We start from the raw sequence: 13,009 nt of genomic DNA on the forward strand, positions 1-13,009 counted from the left end.
CACTGATTGCTGTGGTTGTATCATGAAGGTTTTAAGTGGTTTTATGGTGTTGATTGTGATAGGTTACTGGTTGTTAAGTGGTTTTATGGTGTTGATTGTGATAGGTTACTGGTTTTTATGTGGTTTTATGATGTTGATTGTGATTGGTTACTGGTTGTTATGTGGTTTTATGGTGGTGATTGTGATAGGTTACTGGTTGTTATGTGGTTTTATGATGTTGATTGTGATAGGTTGTTAAGTGGTTTTATGATGTTGATTGTGATAGGTTACTGGTTGTTATGTGGTTTTATGATGTTGATTGTGATAGGTTACTGGTTGTTATGTGGTTTTATGGTGTTGATTGTGATAGGTTACTGGTTGTTATGTGGTTTTATGATGTTGATTGTGATAGGTTACTGGTTGTTAAGTGGTTTTATGATGTTGATTGTGATAGGTTACTGGTTGTTATGTGGTTTTATGATGTTGATTGTGATAGGTTACTGGTTGTTAAGTGGTTTTATGATGTTGATTGTGATAGGTTACTGGTTGTTATGTGATATGATGTGTAACAGCCGCTCAGACCAGCAACACTGTACCCTTGCGGCACTAAACAAAAATAAATCAATTTTTGAAGGAGAGCGTTTATATAGATATTCTACGCAGCAGCTGGAACGGAGCTTAAAGGACCCAGACTACACACCTCCAGTCCACTTGGGTGCACTATGGCGTACAAAGCTGACATTTACTTTTAAAAAAAGGTTACAGGTTAAAGGACAACCTTTCACACAGAGGGGTTTGACACGTGGCAGATTTCTCTTGTGAAGGGTTAGGGGGGAGGTCAGAGGTCAGAGGTTACAGGCTAAAGGACTACCTTTCACACAGAGGGGTTTAACATGAAGCAGCTTTCTCTCGTGAAGGGTTGGGGGGGAGGGTCAGAGGTTACAGATGAGAATCCTACCTTTCACACAGAGGGGGTTGGCACGTGGCAGCTCTCTCTTGTGTTTGGGCTGTCCTCTTTTGTGAAGGCAGTCTATGTAGAGCCTCACCCTCCGGTCCACAGCATCTCTCACCAGACTAGTGACCTCCTGGAGAGGATAGAGGACAAGATGTTACAGGGAAGGAGTAGGATACATTATGGTGGAGGTACAACCACACCAAGTCCACAGCAGGGAGGAGATATTAAGAGAGAAGTGGGGTGGGGTGGTACCTATCTATATTAATACACATCTATATTAATATACATCTATATTAATACATCTCAGTGAGGTGGTACCTATCTATATTAATATACATCTATATTAATACACATCTCAGTGAGGTGGTACCTATCTATATTAATATACATCTATATTAATACACATCTCAGTGAGGTGGTACCCATCTATATTAATATACATCTATATTAATACACATCTCAGTGAGGTGGTACCTATCTATATTAATATACATCTATATTAATACACATCTCAGTGAGGTGGTACCCATCTATATTAATATACATCTACATTAATACACATCTATATTAATACATCTCAGTGAGGTGGTACCTATCTATATCAATACACATCTATATTAATATACATCTATATTAATACACATAAAAGTGAGGTGGTACCTATCTATATTAATACACATCTATATTAATACACATCTCAGTGAGGTGGTACCCATCTATATTAATATACATCTATATTAATACACATCTCAGTGGGGTGGTACCCATCTATATTAATACACATCTATATTAATATACATCTCAGTGAGGTGGTACCCATCTATATTAATACACATCTCAGTGCGGTGGTACCCATCTATATTAATACACATCTCAGTGCGGTGGTACCCATCTATATCAATACACATCTATATTAATACACATCTCAGTGAGGTGGTACCCATCTATATCAATACACATCTATATTAATACACATCTATATTAATACACATCTCATTGAGGTGGTACCTATCTATATTAATACACATCTATATTAATATACATCTCAGTGAGGTGGTACCCATCTATATCAATACACATCTATATTAATATACATCTCAGTGAGGTGGTACCCATCTATATCAATACACATCTATATTAATACACATCTCAGTGGGGTGGTACCTATCTATATTAATATACATCTATATTAATACACATCTATATTAATATACATCTCAGTGCGGTGGTACCCATCTATATTAATACACATCTATATTAATACACATCTCAGTGAGGTGGTACCCATCTATATTAATACACATCTCAGTGGGGTGGTACCTATCTATATTAATATACATCTATATTAATACAAATCTATATTAATACACATCTCAGTGAGGTGGTACCCATCTATATCAATACACATCTATATTAAAACACATCTGTATTAATACACATCTCAGTGGGGTGGTACCTATCTATATTAATACACATCTATATTAATACACATCTCAGTGGGGTGGTACCCATCTATATCAATACACATCTATATTAATATACATCTATATTAATACACATCTCAGTGAGGTGGTACCCATCTATATCAATACACATCTATATTAATATACATCTATATTAATACACATCTCAGTGAGGTGGTACCCATCTATATTAATACACATCTCAGCACGGTGGTACCCATCTATATTAATACACATCTATATTAATACACATCTCAGTGGGGTGGTACCCATCTATATTAATACACATCTATATTAATACACATCTCAGTGAGGTGGTACCTATCTATATTAATATACATCTATATTAATACACATCTCAGTGAGGTGGTACCTATCTATATTAATACACATCTATATTAATACACATCTCAGCACGGTGGTACCTATCTATATTAATACACATCTATATTAATACACATCTCAGTGAGGTGGTACCCATCTATATCAATACACATCTATATTAATACACATCTATATTAATACACATCTCAGTGAGGTGGTACCCATCTATATTAATACACATCTATATTAATACACATCTCAGTGCGGTGGTACCCATCTATATCAATACACATCTATATTAATACACATCTCAGTGGGGTGGTACCTATCTATATTAATACACATCTATATTAATACACATCTCAGTGCGGTGGTACCCATCTATATTAAAACACATCTATATTAATACACATCTCAGTGGGGTGGTACCTATCTATATTAATACACATCTATATTAATATACATCTATATAAATACACATCTCAGTGCGGTGGTACCCATCTATATCAATACACATCTATATTAATATACATCTATATTAATACACATCTCAGTGCGGTGGTACCCATCTATATCAATACACATCTATATTAATACACATCTCAGTGAGGTGGTACCTATCTATATTAAAACACATCTATATTAATACACATCTATATTAATACACATCTCAGTGCGGTGGTACCCATCTATATCAATACACATCTATATTAATACACATCTCAGTGAGGTGGTACCTATCTATATTAAAACACATCTATATCAATACACATCTATATTAATACACATCTCAGTGCGGTGGTACCCATCTATATTAATACACATCTATATTAATACACATCTCAGTGAGGTGGTACCCATCTATATTAATACACATCTCAGTGCGGTGGTACCCATCTATATTAATACACATCTCAGTGAGGTGGTACCCATCTATATCAATACACATCTATATTAATACACATCTATATTAATACACATCTCAGTGAGGTGGTACCCATCTATATTAATACACATCTCAGTGCGGTGGTACCCATCTATATTAATACACATCTCAGTGAGGTGGTACCCATCTATATCAATACACATCTATATTAATACACATCTCAGTGAGGTGGTACCCATCTATATCAATACACATCTATATTAATACACATCTCAGTGCGGTGGTGATGGTACCTTTAAGGAAGACGTACTAAAACATAAGTCAGGTATTTATTTGTCCAGTATTTATTAAATCATATTCAAATAAACGTTTTGTTATTGTTGATGTCGATGGTATTAACATTTCTATTCTGATACCTGTTATTTTTGTACCCTTCTTATTTTTTCTATTAAATGATTGTGAGAGTTTCCTCCCTCCAACCCTCACCTCCCCCAAGATCAACACAAACACACCTTGTCTCCCATATCTCCATACCTCAGTGTGCTCCATAGTGAACCAGCTGGTTTCCTGTGGTGCTCCGCGGCCCAGAGGCCCAGTGATCTGGAGATCCACCAACACAGCATATCTCCCACACTGTAACAGACAACAGGTTGCTGAGAGACTCCCACACTGTAACAGACAACAGGTTGCTGAGAGACTCCCACACTGTAACAGACAACAGGTTGCTGAGAGACTCCCACACTGTAACAGACAACAGGTTGCTGAGAGACTCCCACACTGTAACAGACAACAGGTTGCTGAGAGACTCCCACACTGTAACACAGACAACAGGTTGCTGAGAGACTCCCACACTGTAACACCATAACACCACCCCAGAGCACTAACTCTCCTTCCTTAACACCACCCCAGAGCCCTAACCCTCCTTCCTTAACACCACCCCAGAGCCCTAACCCTCCTTCCTTAACACCACCCCAGAGCACTAACTCTCCTTCCTTAACACCACCCCAGAGCACTAACTCTCCTTCCATAACACCACCCCAGAGCCCTCTCTCCAGAAACTAGACCCATCTTTCTTGCTATCTCTTTAGAAACTAGACCCATCTCTCTAGCCATCTCTTCAGAAACCAGACCCATCTTCCTAACAATCTCTCTAGCCATCTCTTCAGAAACCAGACCTCTCTCTCTAGCCATCTCTTCAGAAACCAGACCCATCTCTCTAGCCATCTCTTCAGAAACCAGACCCATCTTCCTAGCAATCTCTCCAGCCATCTCTTCAGAAACCAGACCCATCTCTCTAGCCATCTCTCTAGCCATCTCTTCAGAAACTAGACCAATCTCTCCAGCCATCTCTTCAGAATCCAGACCCATCTCTCTAGCCATCTCTCTGGAAACTAGACCCATCTATCTAGAAACCAGACCCATCTCTCTAGCCATCTCTTCAGAAACCAGACCCATCTCTCTAGCCATCTCTCCAGCCATCTCTTCAGAAACCAGACCCATCTCTCTAGCCATATCTTCAGAAACTAGACCCATCTTTCTAGCCATCTCATTAGAAACTAGACCAATCTCTCTAGCCATCTCTTTGGAAACTAGACTCATCTCTATAGCCATCTTTTTAGAAACTCAACCCATTTCGACAGCCATCTCTGTAGAAACTAGACTCATCTCTCTAGCCATCTGTCTAGAAACTAGACCCATCTCTCTAGACATCTCCATAAAAACCTGACCATCTCCCCAGAAACTCGACCATCTCCCCAGAAACTCGACCATCTTCCTAGAAACCTAAACCCTCTCCCTAGAAACTCGACCCACCTCTCTAGAAATTCGACGCACCTCTCTAGAAATTCGACCCACCTCTCTAGAAATTCGACCCACCTCTCTAGAAATTTGACCCACCTCTCTAGAAATTCGACCCACCTCTCTAGAAATTCGACCCACCTCTCTAGAAATTCGACCCACCTCTCTAGAAATTTGACCCACCTCTCTAGAAATTCGACCCACCTCTCTAGAAATTCGACCCACCTCTCTAGAAATTCGACCCACCTCCCTAGAAATATCTCTCTAGAAACTAGACCCATCTCTCTAGCCACCTCTGTAAAAACTTGACCCATCTCTCTAGCAAACTCAGTAGAAACTAGACCCATCTCTCTAGCAACCTCAGTAGAAACTAGACCCATCTCTCTAGCCATCTCAGTAGAAACTAAACCCATCTCTCTAGCAACCTCAGTAGAAACTAGACCCATCTCTCTAGCCATCTCAGTAGAAACTAAACCCATCTCTCTAGCAACCTCAGTAGAAACTAGACCCATCTCTCTAGCCATCTCTGTAGAAACTAGACCCATCTCTAGCCATCTCAATAGAAACTAGACCAATCTCTAGAACTACACCCATCTCCCTAGAAACTCGACCATCTCCCTAGAAACTCGACCATCTCCCTAGAAACTCGACCATCTCCCAAGAAACTCGACCATCTCCCAAGAAACTCGACCATCTCCCAAGAAACTCGACCATCTCCCAAGAAACTCGACCATCTCCCAAGAAACTCGACCATCTCCCTAGAAACTCGACCATCTCCCTAGAAACTCGACCATCTCCCTAGAAACTTGACCATCTCCCTAGAAACTCGACCATCTCCCTAGAAACTTGACCCACCCCCTAAACACTCGACCCACCCCCTAGAAACTCGACCCACCTCTCTAGAAACTCGACCCACCTCTCTTCAACCCACCTCTCAAGAAACTAGAGCCACCTTTCTAGAAACTAGAACCCCCCTAGAAACTCGACCCACCCCTCTAGAAACTCGGCATACCTCTCTAGAAACTCTGCGCACTTCTCTTGAAACTCGACCCACCTCTCTAGAAACTCGACCCACCTCTCTAGAAACTCGACCCACCTCTCTAGAAATTCGACCCACCTCTCTAGAAATTCGACCCACCTCTCTAGAAATTCGACCCACCTCTCTAGAAATTCGACCCACCTCTCTAGAAATTCGACCCACCTCTCTAGAAATTCGACCCACCTCTCTAGAAATATCTCTCTAGAAACTAGACTCATCACTCGAGCCATCTCTGTAAAAACTTGACTAATCTCTCTAGCAACCTCAGTAGAAACTAGACCCATTCCTAGCCATCTTAATAGAAACTAGACCAATCTCTAGAAACTAGACCGATCTCTAGAACTATACCCATCTCCCAAGAAACTCGACCATCTCTCTAGAAACTCGACCTACCCCCTTACAAACTCGACCTACCCCCCTAGAAACTCGACCTACCCCCCTAGAAACTCGACCCACCTCTATTCGACCCACCTCTCAAAGCAACTAGACCCACCTTTCTAGAAACTAGACCCACCCCCCTAGATTCTCGACCCACCCGCCTAGAAACTCGACCCACCTCTCTAGAAACTCGCCCCATCTCTCTAGAAACTTGACCCACCCGCCTAGAAACTCGACCTACCTCTCTAGAAACTCGACCCAGCTCTCTAGAAACTCGACCCACCCCTCTAGAAACTCGACCCACCCCTCTAGAAACTCGACCCACCCCTCTAGAAACTCGACCCACCCCTCTAGAAACTCGACCCACCCCTCTAGAAACTCGACCCACCCCTCTAGAAACTCGACCCACCTCTCTAGAAACTCGACCCATCTCTCTAGAAACTCGACCCATCTCTCTAGAAACTCGACCCATCTCTCTAGAAACTCGACCCATCTCTCTAGAAACTCGACCCACCTCTCTAGAAACTCGACCCACCTCTCTAGAAACTCGACCCATCTCTCTAGAAACTCGACCCATCTCTAGAGCCGTCTCTCTAGAAACTCGACCCATTTCCCTAGCAACCTCTAGAAACTCAACCCACATCTCTAGAAATCAATCCATCTCTCTAGAAACTCGATCCTTCTCTCTAGAAACTCGACTCATCTCTCGAGCAGTCTCTCTAGAAACTCAACCCATCTCTGGAGCCGTCTCTCTAGAAACTCGACCCACCTCTCTCGAAATCGATCCATCTCTCTAGAAACTCGATCCTTCTCTCTAGAAACTCGACTCCTCTCTCGAGCAGTCTCTCTAGAAACTCGACCCATTTCCCTAGAAAATCGATCCATCTCTCTAGAAACTCAACCCACGTCTCTAGAAAATCGATCCATCGCTCTAGAAACTTGACCCATCTCTCGAGCCGTCTCTCTAGAAACTCGACCCATCTCCCTAGAAATTTGACCAATCTCTCGAGCCGTCTCCCTAGAAATTTGACCACTCTCGAGCCGTCCCCCTAGAAACTCGACCCACCCCTCTAGAAACTCGACCCATCTCTCTAGAAACTCGACCCATCTCTCTAGAAACTCGACCCATCTCTCTAGAAACTCGACCCATCTCTCTAGAAACTCGACCCATCTCTCTAGAAACTCGACCCACATCTCTAGAAACTCGACCCACCTCTCTAGAAACTCGACCCATCTCTCTAGAAACTCGACCCATCTCTAGAGCCGTCTCTCTAGAAACTCGACCCATTTCCCTAGCAACCTCTAGAAACTCAACCCACATCTCTAGAAATCAATCCATCTCTCTAGAAACTCGATCCTTCTCTCTAGAAACTCGACCCATCTCTGGAGCCGTCTCTCTAGAAACTCGACCCACCTCTCTCGAAATCGATCCATCTCTCTAGAAACTCGATCCTTCTCTCTAGAAACTCGACTCCTCTCTCGAGCAGTCTCTCTAGAAACTCGACCCATTTCCCTAGAAAATCGATCCATCTCTCTAGAAACTCAACCCACGTCTCTAGAAAATCGATCCATCGCTCTAGAAACTTGACCCATCTCTCGACCCATCTCTCGAGCCGTCGCCCTAGAAACTCGACCCATCTCTCTCGAAACTCGACCCATGTCCCTAGCCACCTCTAGAAACTCAATCCACGTCTCCAGAAAATCGATCCATCTCTATAGAAACTCGATCCTTCTCCCTAGAAACTCGACCCACCTCTCTAGCCACCTCTCTATAAACTCGACCCACCTCTCTATAAACTCGACCCACCTCTTCAGCCACCTCTCTAGAAACTCAACCAACCCCTCATCCCTGTAAGATGCAGTGTCTCTCTCTGTTCCGCTCTCCCTCCCACTGCCTCTACTCTCTGTTCCGCTCTCCCTCCCACTGCCTCTCCTCTCTGTTCCGCTCTCCCTCCCACTGCCTCTCCTCTCTGTTCCGCTCTCCCTCCCACTGCCTCTCTCTGTTCCGCTCTCCCTCCCACTGCCTCTCTCTGTTCCCCTCTCCCTCCCACTGCCTCTCCTCTCTGTTCCGCTCTCCCTCCCACTGCCTCTCCTCTCTCTGTTCCGCTCTCCCTCCCACTGCCTCTAATCTCTGTTCCCCTCTCCCTCCCACTGCCTCTCCTCTCTCCGTTCCCCTCCTCTCTGTTCCGCTCTCCCTCCCACTGCCTCTCCTCTCTGTTCCGCTCTCCCTCCCACTGCCTCTCCTCTCTGTTCCGCTCTACCTCCCACTGCCTCTCCTCTCTGTTCCGCTCTCCCTCCCACTGCCTCTCCTCTCTCTGTTCCGCTCTCACTCCCACTGCCTCTCCTCTCTCCGTTCCCCTCCCACTGCCTCTCTCTCTGTTCCGCTCTCCCTCCCACTGCCTCTCCTCTCTGTTCCCCTCTCCCTCCCACTGCCTCTCCTCTCTCCGTTCCCCTCCCACTGCCTCTCCTCTCTGTTCCGCTCTCCCTCCCACTGCCTCTCCTCTCTGTTCCGCTCTCCCTCCCACTGCCTCTCCTCTCTCCGTTCCCCTCCCACTGCCTCTCCTCTCTCCGTTCCCCTCCCACTGCCTCTCCTCTCTCCGTTCCCCTCCCACTGCCTCTCCTCTCTCCGTTCCCCTCCCACTGCCTCTCCTCTCTGTTCCGCTCTCCCTCCCACTGCCTCTCCTCTCCCCGTTCCCCTCTTGCTCTCCCCCTCATTCTGTCTCTCCCCTTCTTCTTCTTCCTCTGTTCCACTCTCTCTCTGCCCCTGCCTCTCCTCTCTGTTCCACTCTCTCTCTGCCCCTGCCTCTCCTCTCTGTTCCACTCTCTCTCTGCCCCAGCCTCTCCTCTCTGTTCCACTCTCTCTCTGCCCCTGCCTCTCCTCTCTGTTCCACTCTCTCCCTGCCCCTCTCCATTCATATGTTAGAATGCAACCCCTCCCAGCTTGGAAACATGTTTGAATCACCCAAACAAATTCCTCTCAGAAAACCCTCTCCTACAATGAGATATTCATTACCAGACTTTGAAGACAAGTTCTGTTGTTGGGTTGGGAAGAATCTCCAGTCAAGTGGGATTAAAAGATCATATTAGTAAAAGGGACAGTTGAGTAAATTACTCTGGCAAATGTTTTATTTTTCACATGAAAGCATTGTAATTGACAGAGTAAACAGGAATGTAAGAGAGAGGAGCTGCTGTGACTTGTTCTACTCAGAGAGCAGCGAGTGGGAAGACTGCCCCCATGTGGTTGAAAAGGAAGCAACACTTTCTGGCCGATATGTCCTTTTGGTAAACACTGCAGAACTTGACTCATGTAAGTCATGGGAACTTCAAAATACAACATGCACCAGACTGATTTTTGACATCTATAGTCAGTTGAAAGTGAGTGATTACTGACCTAAATTCCTCATATGCTGTAAAACAGGGATATCCAACCCTGTCCCTGGAGAGAGACCCTCCTACAGGAGTTAAACCTACAGGAGGGTCTCTCTCCAGGAACAGGGTTGGAGTTAAAACCTACAGGAGGGTCTCTCTAAGGGTTGGAGTTAAAACCTACAGGAGGGTCTCTCTCCAGGAACAGGGTTGGAGTTAAAAACCTACAGGAGGGTCTCTCTCCAGGAACAGGGTTGGAGTTAAAACCTACAGGAGGGTCTCTCTCAGGGTTGGAGTTAAAACCTACAGGAGGGTCTCTTTCCAGGAACAGGGTTGGAGTTAAAAACCTACAGGAGGGTCTCTCTCCAGGAACAGGGTTGGAGTTAAAAACCTACAGGAGGGTCTCTCTCAGGGTTGGAGTTAAAACCTACAGGAAGGTCTCTCTCCAGGAACAGGGTTGGAGTTAAAACCTACAGGAGGGTCTCTCTCCAGGAACAGGGTTGGAGTTAAAACCTACAGGAGGGTCTCTCTCAGGGTTGGAGTTAAAACCTACAGGAAGGTCTCTCTCCAGGAACAGGGTTGGAGTTAAAACCTACAGGAGGGTCTCTCTCCAGGAACAGGGTTGGAGTTAAAACCTACAGGAGGGTCTCTCCAGGAACAGGGTTGGAGTTAAAAACCTACAGGAGGGTCTCTCTCCAGGAACAGGGTTGGAGTTAAAACCTACAGCAGGGTCTCTCTCCAGGAACAGGGTTGGAGTTAAAAACCTACAGGAGGGTATCTCTCAGGGTTGGAGTTAAAACCTACAGGAGGGTTTCTCTCAGGGTTGGAGAGCCCTGCTCTAATAACCACCATTACAATTAGGCGAGTCTTGAAACTGATAAGGCTACACGAAACGTTACAAACGCTGAACTGTAATTGACTGAACAGCTCAAAACAAAGCACAGCCCACATTTTACAAAAACCTTTCAGAAATATGACAAAATAGAAGCTGCAGACCTGAACAGAACAAGCTACTTACTGCCTTAGTACTGAACAGAACAAGCTACTGCCTTCGGCCTGAACAGAACAAGCTACTGCCTTAGGCCTGAACAGAACAAGCTACTGCCTTAGGCCTGAACAGAACAAGCTACTGCCTTAGGCCTGAACAGAACAAGCTACTTACTGCCTTAGGCCTGAACTGAACAAGCTACTTACTGCCTTAGGCCTGAACAGAACAAGCTATTTACTGCCTTACGCCTGAACAGAACAAGCTACTTACTGCCTTAGTCCTGAACAGAACAAGCTACTGCCTTAGGCCTGAACAGAACAAGCTACTGCCTTAGGCCTGAACAGAACAAGCTACTGCCTTAGGCCTGAACAGAACAAGCTACTTACTGCCTTAGGCCTGAACAGAACAAGCTACTGACTGCCTTAGGCCTGAACAGAACAAGCTACTTACTGCCTTAGGCCTGAACAGAACAAGCTACTGCCTTAGGCCTGAACAGAACAAGCTACTTACTGCCTTAGGCCTGAACAGAACAAGCTACTTACTGCCTTAAGCCTGAACAGAACAACTACTGCCTTAGGCCTGAACAGAACAAGCTACTGCCTTAGACCTGAACAGAACATGCTACTGCCTTAGACCTGAACAGAACAAGCTACTGCCTTAGGCCTGAACAGAACAAGCTACTGCCTTAGGCCTGGACAGAACAAGCTACTGCCTTAGGCCTGGACAGAACAAGCTACTGCCTTAGGCCTGGACAGAACAAGCTACTGCCTTAAGCCTGAACAGAACAAGCTACTGCCTTAAGCCTGAACAGAACAAGCTACTGCCTTAAGCCTGAACAGAACAAGCTACTGCCTTAGGTCTGAACAGAACAAGCTACTGCCTTAGGCCTGAACAGAACAAGCTACTGCCTTAGGCCTGAACAGAACAAGCTACTGTATTAGGCCTGAACAGAACAAGCTACTGCCTTAGACCTGAACAGAAGAAGCTACTGCCTTAGACCTGAACAGAACAAGCTACTGCCTTAGGCCTGAACAGAACACGCTACTGCCTTAGACCTGAACAGAACAGAACAAGCTACTGCCTTAGACCTGAACAGAACAAGCTACTGCCTTAGACCTGAACAGAACAAGCTACTGCCTTAGACCTGAACAGAACAAGCTACTGCCTTAGGCCTGAACAGAACACGCTACTGCCTTAGGCCTGAACAGAACAGAACAAGCTACTGCCTTAGGCCTGAACAGAACACGCTACTGCCTTAGACCTGAACAGAACAGAACAAGTTACTGCCTTAGGCCTGAACAGAACACGCTACTGCCTTAGACCTGAACAGAACAGAACAAGCTACTGCCTTAGGCCTGAACAGAACAGGCTACTGCCTTAGACCTGAACAGAACAAGCTACTGCCTTAGGCCTGAACAGAACACGCTACTGCCTTAGACCTGAACAGAACAAGCTACTGCCTTAGACCTGAACAGAACAGAACATGCTACTGCCTTAGGCCTGAACAGAACAAGCTACTGCCTTAGGCCTGAACAGAACAAGCTACTTACTGCCTTAAGCCTGAACAGAACAACTACTGCCTTAGGCCTGAACAGAACAAGCTACTGCCTTAGACCTGAACAGAACAGGGTACTGCCTTAGACCTGAACAGAACAAGCTACTTAATGCCTTAGGCCTGAACAGAACAAGCTACTTACTGCCTTAGGCCTGAACAGAACAAGCTACTTACTGCCTTAGGCCTGAACAGAACAAGCTACTTACTGCCTTAAGCCTGAACAGAACAACTACTGCCTTAGGCCTGAACAGAACAAGCTACTGCCTTAGACCTGAACAG

General features: G+C 44.9%; 1 protein-coding gene across 4 annotated transcripts in view; it reads right to left on the reverse strand.

The window, feature by feature from the left end:
* slx4ip (SLX4 interacting protein) overlaps positions 1 to 13,009 on the reverse strand; it is a 176,440-nt gene that overhangs the window by 130,870 nt on the left and 32,561 nt on the right. For 3 of the 4 annotated variants that reach the window (XM_064924488.1, XM_064924487.1, XM_064924490.1), the window contains 2 exons: positions 4,142 to 4,240; positions 938 to 1,064 (listed from right to left, as the gene is read on the reverse strand). In XM_064924488.1, the coding sequence (XP_064780560.1) occupies positions 938 to 1,064; positions 4,142 to 4,240 (226 nt within the window). Of the gene's footprint in view, positions 1 to 937; positions 1,065 to 4,141; positions 4,241 to 7,590; positions 7,636 to 13,009 lie in introns of those variants that run through there. The other variant, XM_064924489.1, reaches the window with a different exon arrangement.

This window comes from Oncorhynchus masou, chromosome 18 (assembly GCF_036934945.1).
Source record: "Oncorhynchus masou masou isolate Uvic2021 chromosome 18, UVic_Omas_1.1, whole genome shotgun sequence".
Classification (NCBI taxonomy): Eukaryota; Metazoa; Chordata; class Actinopteri; order Salmoniformes; family Salmonidae; genus Oncorhynchus; species Oncorhynchus masou.